The 17,787-nt window shown below is 32.5% G+C and overlaps 2 protein-coding genes across 2 annotated transcripts; both read left to right on the top strand.

Moving 5' to 3' along the window:
- Positions 1-864: 864 nt before the first annotated feature.
- PHYBLDRAFT_67724 (hypothetical protein) lies at positions 865-2,064 on the top strand (the record flags this gene model as incomplete). The annotated part of the gene is made up of 4 exons (XM_018441842.1): positions 865-1,069; positions 1,232-1,386; positions 1,448-1,751; positions 1,834-2,064. Coding segments are annotated over 4 exons (895 nt in total), but the record flags the coding sequence as incomplete, so codon positions are not given.
- Positions 2,065-7,458: 5,394 nt separating this feature from the next.
- PHYBLDRAFT_10461 (hypothetical protein) lies at positions 7,459-10,604 on the top strand (the record flags this gene model as incomplete). The annotated part of the gene is made up of 8 exons (XM_018427852.1): positions 7,459-7,601; positions 7,733-8,025; positions 8,257-8,461; positions 8,579-9,114; positions 9,294-9,458; positions 9,532-9,608; positions 9,785-10,103; positions 10,285-10,604. Coding segments are annotated over 8 exons (2,058 nt in total), but the record flags the coding sequence as incomplete, so codon positions are not given.
- Positions 10,605-17,787: the final 7,183 nt, after the last annotated feature.

Raw genomic sequence — 17,787 nt, 5'->3', positions numbered from 1 at the left:
TACATGCATGCATACATACATACAAATATATATATGTATATCTAATAAAGAAGCCTTTGTGTACACTAACTAAAATTCCTGACTTCATTAAAGACCAAGAAAGACAACTACAGCAATTCCTCACTATTGTCGGTTCTTCCTTTGGCGACGAGAATATGGGATCTATTGACGGAGGCTACGACAGTGACTCTATTGATATATCTAGTAAACTAATAAAGGATTCATCTGTAAGAAATATGCAACCAAGCTAAATAAGAAATTGTTTCAAGATACCATATGCTTTTTGGTGTTGTTGTTATTGTCTGTACTAATTTCAATTACCAAATACATACATAAATTCATATATGTATATATGCATATACATTTACATATAGGTTCCTTTGGATAAAGAATTGCGTGAATGTAGAATAAATGAATTCATCGATACCGAACAATCTTACGTTGACTCATTAAAAACCTTGGTCGATATTGTTCTTAAACCGTTAAAGACTACCACACCACACACTAATACCCAGCCAATTCTCAACCAATTCAAGCTTGCTAAAATATTTCTCAACATCGAATCAGTTTTGACGGCTAATCAAAAATTCCTATCAGACTTGGAATTGTGGCAAGCAAATCCAAGCCAGCTTTCGTTCGGATTCATTTGTGCAAACCATGTAAGGTGGATATATATATATATAATATAAACTTGAAAAAGAAGAAAGAGGAAGAAAAATGGCACAATATTTCTACTGGATGGCTTTTTTTTTCTATTACTAATCAGACCTCGTATATATATATATATATATATATACATGAATTTGTCTGTCTGTATGTGTGTATGCATATAATCTCTACTTGGATTTTCGGTATCTTTTAAAGATGGCAAATTTTGAATGTTACCGAAAGTATCTAATGGATCAAAAAGAAGCACAGAAACTGCATGTCAAGGAAGTCAGATCCAACCAAAGATACAAGAAATTCTTGACTACTGCTAAAGAACATCCAGGCTTTAGACGTCGTAGTCTTCAGGATATTCTTGTCGAGCCAGTCCAAAGAATCGGCCGTTACACTATGATGTTGAAAGGTACACATTTTTTTATAAAGAAAAACTCCTTTCAGCTCTACACAATAATTAAAGTTATTCTTGAATATCTGCAAGAGGTGGTGGTTTATTGCTTTATATCAATATATAAAAGATAAATCTCAATAAAATAGTTGGCTTACATATCTATTATTATTTTTGTAGAAATTCTGAAGCACACAGATTCTGAAACAAAAGAGTGCGAAGATCTGACCAATGCATGTTCGATATCTAGCCGAATCGCAACAATGAAAGACGATGTTCCTACAAAGCTAGCTACAATGTCTCTTTCCTTGTACACTTCCATCAAGGATTCCCCAGTAAGCCAAGCTTTACTACAAAGAAGTAAATAAATTAAACAAGCAAAAAAATGGTTTCTAGTGCTCTCTTATTAGTCAGCATCGTTCTTTGGTGGCTCATTTGGATGCAGTCGAAATCCACAGGGATACAAATAAACCTTTCAGATCTGTCACATTCTTCTTGTTTACCGATAAACTACTGGTTGCAACTAGACCTTCTCATCTAAAAGGATCGGATCTTTGTCATGTTCTGAAGGACGAAGAACTATCAACGTCAAAATCAGCAGGTCACAGATCATCTGATAAAGCTACACGAAAGGATGGATCACTGAAATTCAAAGCGTGGCTTGACATTGGACAGGTTGAACTATTTGAAGGTGTTCATGGTACAGTCTTATAGAATGTATATATAAAAAGTCAGGAACAAGAGAAGAAGAAATAAAGAGTCTCATATGTTGTTTTATTAAGATTTACAAGGATCCTTTTTGCTTCGTCCTCTGAGTCCACAATCCAAGGATAATGCACCATTTTCTACATTGCCGTCTCTAGAAGCTTATTTCTACAAAGGAGCTCGTTTATACACTCCAATTTCTCCCAAAGATCACAACTTGACTCCAGAAACCACAAAAGCATTGATTCAAAGAAAGAATGACTTCTTGACAGCCTGCCAAAGAACACAAGCCATTTCAAAAAGCTGTCGTAAGAAATACACACAAACGAGTGAATTCTCTATATACATATAGAGCAGTCTCTCCGTCTCAACATCTCAACATCTCCTATTTGCCTTTTCTTTCTATCGGTTGAGCTGATTCCTGTTTGCCTTTATTTTGATTATTACTATTATTATTATCATTTGTGTAGACGAACAAAGGATAGCCTATGAGTGTACCTGGACAGATAGAAGTATTTATACTACACTGCATGATCCTGACAGTTACAATAGTACAAAGTACAAGGCAAGTTTTATTCTTTAATTCATTTATTCATTTATTTGTTCGTTTGATTGATTAATTGTCTTGCGGTTTAATAGAGTCGAATGGTGGTGGTGTATGTGGATTGTGATGATGTGCTAGAGACCGGATTTCTGTCAAAGAATACTGGATCAGAGCCTTTGATTGTAGCCCTTGTTCAGGCAGATGTCCGAGGGTTCAGATTCCATGTGAGTAGCAGACTCCATCTGAGTCCTATACACAAAAAATCCAGCTCAAAAACCGACCAGAACGTGAACGAAAAAAGAAAAGAGGGCAAGCCTTCAGACTTTGAGAGTGTTTTCTGGAACAACTGTAAGATATTATATATATACTTACTTATTCAATACCGCTAAACATACTTGAATCTTACTTGATTATTTGCTTCTATACCTCTCTGTCTTTATCTCACAAACAAATTGTCTCGAATATATACATCTATATATAAAAGTATTATTGTGCGAGCAACGATTGAGATATTCATCCGAATCATTCGATACCCAAGAACCGCTGACAGACGATGAAAACCAAAAGTTAGTTCGATCTCGATCCTTTACACGCCCCAACAGTATTCTCGGCCTTCGAAAGCTTTTGAGCTACGGAGACATCCGATCACGCGCGTCTTCTCCTCTACCATCAGCCACAGCCACAATCGCGGCAATTACATCCATATCCATATCCACATCCACGTCCACAGGAATCCCAGCCGCAACCGCGACCACAATGTCTGGCCAGAGTGGTACAAAGCAGCACGGTTTGGAAATTCAAGGCGCCAAGACAAACAATAGGGAGCACAATCAGGGAATTCAAGAACCACCGAGTATAATCAGCCGATCCCTGCCTTCCCGTACACCATCAATGAGTATCATTGATTCTCATTTCTGTGACACGGAATCATACGGCAGAAGTCTCTCCACTAGCTCGCCATTAACAGCCCCGTCTAGTCAATATCCAGGTAGTCAAAAAAGTATACATATCCCTATACTTTATTTTTTTTATTTTTATGATTTTATTTCGTTTATCAGTCTTATTTCCTTTGAGTGATTAGAGCATGCTTTTTTACAGTAAATTTAAAAGTTAGCACAGCTTCCGGGACAATGTTTATCTTATACCCGTTTCTTCTTCTTATTCTTATTCTTATTCTTATTCTTTTTATTTTTTATTTTATCTATGTATTTTAAAGCTCCATCAGAGACATCCAATTACAGCCTGAATACATGGTCAACAAGTGAAACGGTAAATGATAATAATAATGATAATAATAATAATAATAGCTGTAGTAATAGTAGTAAAAGACAAAGGGGTAGATGAAGGAGACTCAAAATATGAGGGATATAACTAAGCATTGATAATTATATATATATATATCATTTACAGAAGGTCTCACTTGATTCTTACTCCCCAAATCCAGAAAGCTATTCAGAGGTATGACTAGATATATATATATGTATATGTATTTAATATCTAGAGAGAGAAAGAGAGGGGAATCGTGTTAGTTGAGGCTGATAATGTGGTTTCATTTTTTTTTTGGTGTTCTTTTAAAATATATGTACTATTTCGGCTCAATCATGAATGTATCTTATAAAAACCACAAACACACTACACATGTAGTCAAATCAATGTTACCGTGATACAAATTCAGCAAAGCAAGATGATTTGTTAAGTTTTTTACTACAAAAGCATCACCAAAGTGATAAGAATTTCATCTCGACCGAAACAGACCATTGGCCAACGTATCACTATGCCGACACCAACACTACCACCACCGACACCAACAAAAGCAGCAACAAGAATAGCATCGATAGTAGCACCGTACTACTAGAAAACTCGCCATCTTATACATTCCCATCTTCAGTATCCGCCACAGTATCTTCCCCAAGTACGACAACGAGTTACCGATCCAATACTCCGGGACTTTTTAATACATTTTCTTCGAATAGCAGTGGCCAGAGTGTAAAGAGCTCAATTGACTTGGAAGATGAAGGCCATGATAATGATTACTATTATTACGAAGAAGGCTATCAAGTAAGTAAAGAAGAAGTAGAAAAAAAAAGTTAAATTTTATTATTAGGCATTTAGGCAATAAGTGTTTTCTCCTTTATATGTATATATTATTATTATTTGTCGATGGCTTACATCCACCCTTAACCATCTCCTGTCTTTTCTACAACACAACCACAACAAATAATTAATCCAAAACAAAACAACAGGCAATTTGTGAATCAGCTAGTCCAATGCCTGGATTTAATTCAATTGGTCTCAAAGACAACAACTCCAACATTAGTCGTAAAGTACAAGAATTGATATCAAATTCTCGCTCTTGTTTTCGATCTGTCTTGCCACCCGGACCAGGATCAATACAACCACTACAAATGGATTTTGAACCTGGTAACAATCCATTCCAGGCTACTTCTAGAGCTGTACCAGCATTTGGTCAAGAGACAGTAAATCAAATGGATGGACTACTTGACAAACAGAACCTATTAAAGACTCATGTAGATCGCCTGGGGAAGCTGCACCCAGAGGTAAATATTTATACAAAAACATATATTTATTTATAGCACTAATGCCTGGTCTTAAATATATACATATTTACTTTGGGTACTCGCTTGTTAGGTAGAAAATGAACTGAACGTATTAAAAGACATTCACAAGCAAGTGTTCGACGAAATGGATCTACTGCTAAATGTAAATATAAATATTACAATACCTATTTTTACTTTTTAGGGAAAAAAAGACAAAAACAAAATAAGCTTAAACTTATGCACAATTCTTTATTTTTTGGGAAAACAAGTTAATTCAACAGGCTCAATTGAAAATGCCTAGAGAAACAGCACTAGACATTCGAATACAAGCAGGAGACTATACTGCCGAGCGTTTGGATTCAAATAAAAAATCCCATGGTACCCAGTCGAATGACACATTGCTCAAGCACGCACAAGCACAACGCGATTACTGGGAGCATCATGCAAGGTAACATATAATAGATCAAAGGTTACAACAGTGTACACCTATTGCATTACATTACATTAAATACGATTTCTATGGCACGATTCGCTAACTATTTTTTTAAATATATATATATACTACTCATATAGCGAACTGTCTTTACAGCTTGAGAACTAAAAAAAAACATCAATCTTGATCTGATTTTACTTTCTCTCTCTCGCTCTCTCTATCGTCATTACTACTAATTTTTAGACTATATATACTAGATCTGTATTCTCTTGTAGCTCTTGATTTTTCTTCTTTGTCTTCTTCTTTTTAGTTGATACATTGTATATACATGATATCGATCGATCTCTTCTATTTGATTTAATAGATAAATATATATAATAGATACAAATCAAATGAATACACACACGTATATAAAATAAAATAAAAGTTGATACCCTGTACAACAAACCATCTTGGATAGACCCAGTCTTTTGTATATGTGTATTTATTCGATTTGGTTGATGCCGAATCTGACGATATCTAGCAGTTCTTATTATAAAACAAGATTCTCATATATATAAAATAAATTCATAGACACCAAATAACACCCCAACAAAATAATAATAATAATAATAAACTAAACAAAAGCGAGAATTAATTAATTAATTACAGGCTTGGTAAAGTGAAGCAAATCAAGAAAATCGTCATTATTTTAACTTCTTTTCAATACTGGATCTCGTTAGACTTGATTTCAGTGTAGTAAAATGAGGTTTTTTTTTCCTTCTTTTTATACTATTTTATAATACAATATATAGAGAGAGAGAAAGGAAAGAAAAGGGAAGAATAGTCTAACCAGAAGTACAATTTACACAATAAGGTTTCGGTCAAAACACTTACTCGAGAAATTTTCTTGTTGTGATCAAAATACACCAAACACACAAAAAATAATATAAAAAAAAAAGTGTATGTAGACGGATCTTTCTTTCTTTCTTTTTGTATGTGGATGTGGATGTAGGATATGTGCTACAATAGGCTTTTGTATCACAAACTTCTTTCTGGTGTCACTTTTCTCTTTTTCTTTTACAAAGATCTTCAGCTCTCAAATACTCAAAAGCAATCAAAGAATAAAAATAAGATACAAAGATCGAGCAAGAAGTCCATAATAAGATAAAGTCAGTACAAGGTTGATATTCAGTACATAAAATATTATTATACACATCTACCTTACCCTGTAGATCCCCCATTTCCAAACTTGCTCAGGTCTCCTTGTCCTTACTCTTGTTAAACAAATTAAATATATTTCTAGGCCAAAAAAATTAAAGAATAAAAATTAGAAAATTCAGAACCATTTAATTTAAATATACATAGTTAGTTTATTATTGCTGATAATTATTTACAGCGCTAACATACACACTTGTATATGTTTCAAGCTATCCGTTCCTTTTTTTTGGCGTGCATGATGTTTAACAATCCCGATAACCGATTATGTTGGTGCCAAGAAGTTAAACCAACGAAAAGTGTATAAGATGGCACACAAAAAAAATAAAAATGAAAAATCAATTTTAAGAAATTGATCTGTTACCATGGCAATTGAATTTAATAATATCATAAGAAAGAAGAAAAAAAGGTTAAATCAAGAACAACTTTAAGTCGTTGTCATGACAAAGAGAGAAAGATGGTTGCTCTATATATATATAAATATGTACACTACAATATAATATAAAGTATAAAAAAATGTACAAAGAAGGCAAGATCGATCGAGTTCTGGTGACGTTGAAATTACACCAATAAGAAAGCTAATGAGTGCAAACCTTGCAGTATAAATTAAACTGAGTTTTTGTTATTTTTTTTTATCATCTCCATAAACAGACATTTATTTTATTTTATTTTATTTTAATTTTTTGCTTCCTCTTCTTTACTCCTTTCAATTCATTTACTATTATTTTTAATATTCTGTAAAATAAATACGTCTTTTAGTTTTACCCCATCTTTCATAAGACAAAAGATACCTGGATACCCTCTATTAATCTATGTCCACATCGGCAGAAGAAGAGTTGACGTAAGATATCCACACGTATTAAGCACATAATTGAGAACAGATCAAGACTCTCTCCTTTCTCCCCCTCCCCCTTTCATTTTTCAATATTGAAATAATGTAAAACATCTTTAATAATACAACTTTTTTATCAGTGCTGACTCTTCAGTGAGTACCTTCACATCCGCCCTCTGGTTTAATGCCGCGTTGGGTGCAGGCTTCTTTGCAGTATTCAACATTCTACGAACCAGACGAAGACAAACCTACACACCGAGATCTTATGTTGTTCCTAAAGGGTGGGGATCTTCTTTTTTAAAGATAATAGTAATCATTTGATCACCTCGGCCTATCGTTTGATCTTCACTATCCAAATTATATCTATATACATATTGATTTTTATTTTATCCAAATCTTCATTTTCATCTAGAAAACAACCACCACCTCTTCCAGACGGCTACTTTCTTTGGATACCGACCTTATTATATACGTCAGACAAAGAACTCATACGTTGTATGGGTCTTGATAGATTTATGGTCCTCAAATTCCTTCGAATGGGAATCGTCATTTTCTCAATCGCCACCTTATTCATGGTACCAATCCTTATACCTATCAATGTAATCGGTCAATTGAAATCGGAAGGCCTCAATCTTTTGACAATCGGTAATGTGTCCGATGTACCTCGTACCTGGGCACATGTCATATTAGCATTCTTCTTTACAGGTAAGACAAATAATAGCCATCCCATAAAGTGATAATAATCAAAAATCAAAAATCAATACATATACATATACATATATATATATTATCACAACAACCAAAAAAAAAAGACTATATCATTATAATAATAAAATGTACCTATTATATTAACAGCTCTATTTATTTATTCTTTTCTTTAATATCATTACCAAATATTAAAATTTTAATTACCTATTTATATTTATATATAAACAGTCGGTCTAATTTACTATACCTTCCGTGAAACAAGAGCTTATTTGGTTTTAAGACGCGAATATCTTATGAGCCCCGAATTCGCCGAGTCTGTCGTTGCACGATCTTTGTTTGTACCTTCGATTCCTAAAGATGTTCACAACATAGAAGATCTTGCAAGAATATTCAATCGATTCCCAGGTGGTGTCCGCCGTATTTGGATCAACAGGTAAAAAAAAATACTAGTTATGATTTATACATATATATCAAGCATGTATTTTTATGCATACATATAAATATATAAATATACAAATATGTATATGCGTGTTAAATAATTCTATCACAGAGACTTGAAAGATTTACCGGACGATGTCGAGGATCGTGATAAGAAAGTTCACAGTCTTGAAACTGCAATTACAAAGACGATCCTTTCTACTTACAAGTACAACAACAAGAAAGGAATTCAACCAGAGAATGGTAGCGACACAGAAGTGCTTATTCCTCAAGAACTCCGTCCAACACATCGTGTATCTTCCCTGCCAATCGGACTGCCCTTTGTCGGTCGCAAGGTTGATTCTATTGACTATTATCACGAAGAAATCCAGTCGTTGAACAAAAAGATCCTCGAGAAACAGCATCTGGCCACCAACTACGAATGTCTCAGTTCAGCCTTTATCGAATTCAATCAACAGATCGCAGCTCACATGGCAGCCCAGACCCTCATTCACAGCAAAGAACTCCAGATGGCACCTCGGTACATCGAAATTGCTCCCACCGATATCATTTGGGAAAACATGAACATTCAGTCATTTTCTCGTCTTTTGCGTCGCATGTTCAGTCTTTCATTCACTACGGTTATTATCATCTTTTGGGCCATTCCAGGTAAAAAAAAAAGGAAGGAAGAAAAATAAAGAACTATAAATCAATAGAAATATATAATAGTTATATATGCAATTATATAGGGATAAAGCATGTGTTTATGCGAAACAATTTTGTTAGACATGTTCTTTTTGCTTAAATAATATGAAGTATAATAACTAACAAATTATATATCCATGTAGTTGTGTTTGTACAGGGTATCTCTACTTTGGAGTCTTTGTCAAAACTGCTCCCTTTTCTTGAAGCTGTCCAAGATCTCGGGCCTACTGTTGTTGGTATTATTCAGGGTATTCTTCCTGCCGCTGCTCTGGCTATTCTAGTTGCCCTTGTTCCAATTATATTTTCAAGTAAGTAATACAGACATGTATTCATCGATATTACTAGGCAGGGTTTAATCGGTTTCTTTATTTTGGTGTATAGTGCTTTCCAAACTAGAAGGTATTCCTAGAAAATCATTTGTTGAGCTTTCAGTACTACACAAATTCTTCTTCTTCCAGGTAAGAAACCACACTAATAATAAAATATATAGTAGCCGTAATAATGGTGATAACAATAACAAAGTTCGATCCTCTATCAAACTCTTTTTTTTTCTTCGGCGAGCCACAATGTATATATTTAATTTTGAAGCTAATGAAGTTCTTCCTACATCTTTATATTTTATAAATATATCAAGTTTGTTGATGTTGTATTGGTGTCTACTGTTGCCGGTGGTATTTTTAATGTCTTGCCGGATCTTACCAAGAACCCTGCCAGTATTATCAATCTTTTGGCCGAAAAGCTTCCCAGGGCATCCACTTTCTTCATTACATATGTCATGCTTCAAGCAACCAACTCGGCCGCTCAAAATCTATTGCAGCTTGTTCCATATATCCTCTCTTTTGTCATGCCAATCTTCAACACAACTCCCCGTGATATATACCATCAAAAACGACAGTGTCCTACCGTAAACTTGGGTACTTTGATCCCAACTCATTCTGTCATCTTTGTACTGGGTAAATTATTTTCTATCCTTTTATATATTGGAAGATGTATGCAACTCTGTTGTGTACGTTTCACAAGGGATTCTTTTTAACAAAAACATACACACACATACACACACATGAACGTATGCACACATTGTGGCTAATTATCTGTGTTACATATATACATATATACATATATACATGAATTTAGGTATTGAGTATTCAACAATCGCTCCTCTGATTCTTCCATTCGTACTACTTTTCTTCTGTTTTCATTATTTCGTATTACTGTATCAGTTTATGCACGTTTACGAAAGACCCTATGAGACCGGAGGACGCGGTTTCCCTCGTGCAATCCGTCACGTTTACATTGGAATGTTCACCTGGCAAATTACTATGATTGGACTTTTCGCTGTCCGTGGAAACAAAGCCATCGGTCAATTGGTTGTGATGATCATTCTGCTTGTCGCCGGTTGTTTCTCGCTGGCGCTTTACGACAAGGCCTTTAAACCCCTTTTCAAATTCTTGCCTATCCAATGCATGCCTTCAAAAGACGTCCAACGCATCAAAGAAAATGCTGTGGCTGCTGGCGATGTTCACCGCCTGGACACAAATGATGATGATAAGAGAGTTCTATTCCAGACTACCAGCAATCGATCGGATACCAATAGTTTTGGTGAACAAAGTGGAGGATCTCAGCTTGGTGGCAGTGGCGGTGGGATGGATTCTACTGGGCCAAGAAAGAGAAACGTGTTCACTTCTAAAGGCGATAGTAACACTAATAATGGTAGTGATGGAGGCGATGGAGCCAGTGTACTTTCCAGAGACAATCTTTCGATCGATGCCTTCAGATACCGCACAACTCTTCACGATGAACTCAAAAAGGAAGCCAAGATCTCTGAAGAAGAAAATGATGAGGAAGAGGTAAAGGTCATGACTGACACAGCACGAAGACTCTATGAGACCGAATCGTATCTCCATCCCTCGGTCTGTCGAAACCAGCCCACAGTCTGGATTCCTGAAGACACTATGGGAATTGCAAAGCAAGAACTATCTCAACTTAAATCCCTTGGTATCATATCTTCCACACACTATGCCAATGCTCGCCCCAATGATAAGGGTAAACCCAAGGTTACAATCGATGAAGAAAATGTTATTATGGAGAATAAGGGAATTCCTGGAGAGCGACCTTCTGCGGCACAGTTATCTGATGTTAACGATTTTGTGCGCGTTGTGATCGATAATTACAACTTCATTGATGCTCTTGGCACAGTTGCTTAAGAGAGAGACAGATATATATATAACAATCATAATAACTAATCGCTATAATAATCGCTATAATAATAGCTATAATCTTGGATTCTCTATACTTCATTATATTCTTATTTTTTTTTTGCTTATCCATAATATAATTATTTACTTTTACTTCTACTTCTACTTCTACTTCTGCGTTTACATTTACATTTGCCATAATAACAAAACAAAAAATAATATTTCCGGTTTCATTAACCATTTTGCTGTTTCTTCTCCTAATATTATTAATATACGTGTAAGTACAAAATCTATCTTTTAAAAGTACATATTGTCCCTATATTTGTTACCCAATTTCTTGGAAAATATAAAATATGGCCTCTGTTAAATATATTGGATTTTAGTTGTAGGGGTAAGATAATAATATTTGAAAAATAAAACAAGATACACTGTCTCTCTTTCTTTTATTTTTTAAATATTTATATCTATATTTATATAGCATTCATGCAGCAAAAATAAAATAAAACTTACTTACATAAATACAGTGCTTTTTATTTATTTTAGGTTGCACGCTAGCTTTACTGTCTAAAATGAAAGTAGTTTATTGGGTTTAAACAACACCCCATAATTTCCTGAAAACCATTCGGGTTGAAAAGTAAAGGGCTCCTCAAACTGTAGACAATGGCGTACATTTCTAATATATTCAAAATTGAGATTCAGCATAGCATATTTTCTATTTCTACCCTCTCTATTGCTTGCTCAAAGGTGCCTTACTCATTAAGACAAGTTTAAACTCGGTGCTTATAAGAGAAGAAAAACACATTTGAATGATTTCTTATTTTTCTTCTTTTTACCTCACTCGATATTCTTATCTTTGAAAATTATCTTACAGAAAGCCATACATAAATATAGCTATCTTATATAAAAATAAAATCAAATAAAATAAAATAAAGGCCAGTAATATAAATAATGCTTTAATAAATAGATGGCTGTATGAAGTTGCCTTTTATTGACTCGTAAAAAGGCACTAGTAGAGGTATACATTTAAAGTTTTTTTTTTACCTATGAGTTTATTGATATAAAAAACTTGGTTATCATATTTTCTCCTTTCTATTATTATAATTTCTTTATTTCATCAATATAAATGAATAAACACGAAAACTAATTGCTCTCCAGAAATATTTGTTATAGACACAACTTACACGTTGCACTTTATGGATATAGTATTGGTCTTTGTCAATAGGGCTACCATCCTTACAAAAGGAACATTAAAAATCTTCCTTATGGCGTCTATGTTAATAACCGCTAAAGACATAGAAGAAAGATATATAGTTTTTTTGGGAAAAAATTGAAAAAAAACACAATTTTATTGTTATAAAGTACAAAGCATCAATTAATATATTTGTTGGGAGTCACCTATTATACAAGAAACTTTTGTTTTATTACCTTATTAAAATATTGACAATTTACCCAGAATGACCATCAAGATAATTATTAACATATCAAATTAGTTGATAGCCTGCTTTTTAAAGTACTTCGTTATTCTTGCAAATGAATTTACGCATAGAGATGTAGGCTGCAGAGATTAAACTGAATAAATGTTTAAATGAGATATATCTAAATGAAATTAAATATTGGAGAGTGGTGTTTGCACAATTTTTTGAACTAAAATATTGGATATAAAGTTAAAAATCGTCTACATTAAAAAGGGGGTTCCAGTACCTTTTTTTTGGTTTAGTTTATATTTATTTTACTTTTGTACTTCTCATTCAAAGCTAAGCTATACTCAAGTAACATACAGTCGTATTTAAACAAAACATTGTAATAAATAGATAGCGCTTTAAACTTGTATTAAGGATGTTATACAATTTCGATAAGAAAAAAAGAAAAGTCGCTTCAATATCCAAACTTAAGTTGAATTTTTTTAAAGAAAAAAAATTAGTGCAGGAAACGGTGCGCTTTACCAGTGCTCTATATCCCAACAACTGTGAAATAGCAGGTAATATAATGTAGCCCAAAAGAAATCAAACAGCTTTGTTCTCATTTTAGCTGTTATGGTACCCCAAGTTTATAACAGAAGCAAAATCTTAGTTGTAAAGTACAAACGAGATTTTTCTTTAAAGGAAATATTGTTCTTAGTTACAACAGTAAAATGAGTTTTTTTTTTCTTTGTGAGCAAAAAATCAACTGTCGTTTCTGATATTAACACCATGATGCACTCAGATCCAGAGTCTACGAGATTTATTATATATATATTACATAGTCGAATCGGTTATCTGAATGAATCAATTATATGTTATTGATTCCATCAATTTGCTCGCATTTATGTTTTTGATACTGGAACGCAGACTTAAAAGACACAATACTTCGTTAGTAGCAGATAAAAATCCGTGAAAGGATTAAAGGAGTTTTGATGTAGACTATGAACAAAATCCCACGAATAAATGGGGATCTTGTTAATATAATATTGAAACTGGTCGTTTGCTAAACGATGAAATCAACGAAAATACTACTCTCTGACCTACTATAAAGTAGTAGTGTTGGCTATGAATTCCAATTATATTTATCCCAGACACATTATTCTGTACACATACAAACCAATATACCCTAGAGTATAAGCAGGTATTGGTAACTTTGCGATCTTTTACTATAAAGTCTTATTTTGTGAAAATGATTAGACTTTCGGCACAGAATAATTGACAAGAAAACATGCAAGAGTAATTTGGCGGTACTCCCGCACATTTACTCACTGTCACAACTCTCATCCAGATTTAACTTCTTTTATTGCTCATTGGTAGTATATATTTTGTGTCTGTATGTAAAAATTGACGACGCTTAGATGAGCTACATCAAGTTAAAAAATTGGCAGATTGGTATAGGCCTATGCCACTACATCCGGGACGATATTTACCTCAGCAGCCAATACTAAAGTTTAGTTGAATCCTTATAAACCTTATACTCAAGCTAGGTAATACAAACTTTCTCATGTTTATCCCCTCACCAAAGAGACTTTCTAGGGTGATCCACTCATACACATACACTCACATATAATAGCCTCGATTTATCCATATACCCTCTCAAGTCTGATTGGAATATTTCCTAGTACGTTCACATTGTATTAAAATTATTGTATATTATGTTTTCATAAAATATCTTCCAAGTTTTTAAAGATGAACCACTCTTTGGAGTTGTGATCCATGCGAAGATACATTCCTAATCTTAGTATTAGTTAGTATCTCATTAGATATTTTCAATTGTTCACATGTCGTATTCTCCTTTTTATATATATACATTCCACTTATCTTCTTAGTCACAGTATATATTTCTTATTTTCTTATACGCCGTCTTCTCGCATTGAAATTGCATTTACCATCTCTTTATATTTCTTCTGCATTGATAACCTCTTGACCAGCTGTCTATTTACTTCACTTTTATTTTCTAGTCCCATTTACCAGTGCTTTTACTTTATCCATTAACTATTTAGTTTATGTGTGTGGTATATACCACCAAAAGGTACCAAGCATCAGTAAACCCACAAAAACAAAATATAAATTTTACTTACTCGTTTCAATAACAATGACCACGAAAATAATTTACACTTAGCGATTCAATTTTTTTTTCTCTTTTGATTGCTTACGAATGCATGCTTAAACTATACCAGGATTCAATAAAAATCGTGCGTGATTTCGGGAAACGTCATTTCATTATCATTTTTTCTTTTTGCTAAATTCAATATTTAAGAAGTTTTTTGTTTCAAGCAAATAATGCATATATATATTAACGGTTACAACAATAAGTAATGCATTACCATCTGCTAAGTAAGATGTATCTTCTCTCGCAATTAAGAAAAGCAGGAAGGAGAATTCCACTTACGAATATAATAATAATAAAAAATTAGACAATACCGGTAATATGTAGTTGGTCGAGGGAAGGAAGATTCGTTGAAACTTGAAAGACGATTCCTCACTTTGGTATTTATGATGTTGATTTCGAACAGAAAGACTGAAAGTGTGCATTTCTTTCCTAATTACCATTCAGAAAAACTCGGTCGATTGACACTACTAGTATTAGTATTGTTGCAGATGTATACATGTATCTATAAAAAATAACATTGACCAATATATAGTGTAGCCATTAGAAGAGTAAAACTTGACAGTACCATAGCAAGCTTATTTGCATAGTATAAAGCTAGTTAAAACGTATACATTATTTCATAATAAATATCAAAATAAAATAACATAAAAAGAATTTGTAATAATACGGCTTTATCATACAACAATTGATGCGACGGATTGGTTTCTAGCTAACAGACATCAACCCTGCCTTATGCTGTTGCTGTATGGTTGCTCTTTTCAAAGTAACATAAATATATATATTTGTGTATCTAGGTGTAACTTTAGTAATCTCTACTGTTTATGTAATGTCATCCTTAAATGACTAGAAGAAAATAAAACAAAAATTGTTAAAAGAGATGCACAGACAAAGTAAAACGGAACATAAATAAAAAAGAGTGTTATTTCTTTTTTTTGCAAAAATAACCCGCATCATTCCTCAAAAGGATTCATTGCACCAATGACTGAATTTTTTTTCTAAAATCTTCAACCTCTCAACAGAAAATATAAAGAATATATATATATATACATACTTTTTGTAATTAAAATTATTTGAACAATCTGTCGCCTTGGTTAAAGGGCAAGCAAGATACCAAAAAATAAATAAATAAATAAAAAATATCGGTTTCAGTCGGCATTTATAATATTATTATTTTTTTTATTTTTTTTGAGAAATCAATATTTATTCAAAAAATAAAACTAATATAATTCTACTTTTCTCGACTTCTACTGATTGTATTTGTATGCTTCTTGTCTCTATCGATAGCTAATGACGAAGAGTAACTGAAAAGTGGCATTAGAGGCGCAATATCGGTCTTTAGAATTTTTCGGAGTTTGAATCATGCTACGATTAGATGGCCGCCGGGATTTGGTATAGTGGGCAGGTGGGTAAAAATTAAAATAAACCGAATATTGCTGCTCAAGCAGAATATCATCACTATCTATATATATATATATATTAGAAAAAACAATAGAATTTATTTAGAAAAAAATTAACACATTTATTCATAATTTTTTGGAAGGCTAATTCTTTGTAAATATAATAAAAGTGTAAAAATAAAACAAAAAAAGTAAAAAGAAAAAAAAAATAAAAATAAAAAATAAAGAATAAAGAATTAAATAAAACAAAAAAAGAAATAAAAAAATTAAAAAAAAAAAATGTAAAAAATAAAAAATAAAATATGTTAATAAAAAACAGAAGTTTAAAAGATCAAAGATTTAAAATATAAAAAACAAATAATAAAAAATAAAAAGTTTACAAATCTATAACTTTCAATAAATAAATATTCATTTTGTACTTCAGTTAATTAGTTTATTATAAAATTATTTTTACAAAAGCTATACTTTAATAAAAGAATACTCTAAAACTATGATATCTATCATTCTTAATTTGTATATCTTGAGATTCAAAGTGTTGATACTTTTATTTAAACTGCCCTACCACACCAGGATATTTCGATCATTTCTATTATATATACAGAACCCCATTGCTTTCTACTTATGTAATTTAATAGAAAAATTAATAAAAAAAGAAAACTCATAACAATAGTATTAAACTATTATTTTGTTATACAAAAAAATGTCAGACATTATTTTGATGAATCCGTAAAATCTGAAGATAGTTAACTGCAGTACCTTTTTATGCGCAGTAATATCTTCATGCGCATTAACCACAGTATAATGACTCTTCTTTTATTAAAATATAATATAATAGTTACTGCAGATAGTGCGCAGTATTAGTTTAGAAAACTATATAAAACAAATCAATTCATATCAATAAAAAGTATCTTTTATCTTCTCTTTGATTTTACATATACTCCTTGATCCCCAGTGGGTTGGACGTTTTGACTTTTTTATAGTAAAAGGAAGACCAACTCAAATCGGAAATAACAAAAAACATAAGAAAAAAAATTCAAAGCAAAAGAAAAAGCAGCGGCTGAATCGAACGCGCGACGTCCAGATTAATAGCGCCGCATTATAACCACTAAGCTAGGACGGTACATAACTCACACATAATAATGTACATTGTTTTAATCCGCGCCTAAAAGAGCATTTTATATATAGAAAGATTATAAAAGAGTTGTGAATATATAAAAAATGAAAGATTAAATATGATTAGAGTATGTAACTTGTATTTAACGAGATAATCAGATATGACTTGGATATTGACAAGTGTGAATATATATAATGTGATAGATCCAATGCTATTGACTAATATCAGAGATAGATAAGATGTTATAGGCTAATATTAGTAATAAATCAAATGTTATTGGCTAATATTGATTATATATTACATTTTATTAACTTATATAAGTCATAAATTGGATGTGATAAATATATATATATAATAC

Source organism: Phycomyces blakesleeanus, assembly GCF_001638985.1.
Source record: "Phycomyces blakesleeanus NRRL 1555(-) unplaced genomic scaffold PHYBLscaffold_8, whole genome shotgun sequence".
Lineage (NCBI taxonomy): Eukaryota > Fungi > Mucoromycota > Mucoromycetes > Mucorales > Phycomycetaceae > Phycomyces > Phycomyces blakesleeanus.
The sequence above is the reverse complement of the archived record's forward strand: the minus strand, read 5'-3'. Positions and strand labels throughout refer to the sequence as shown.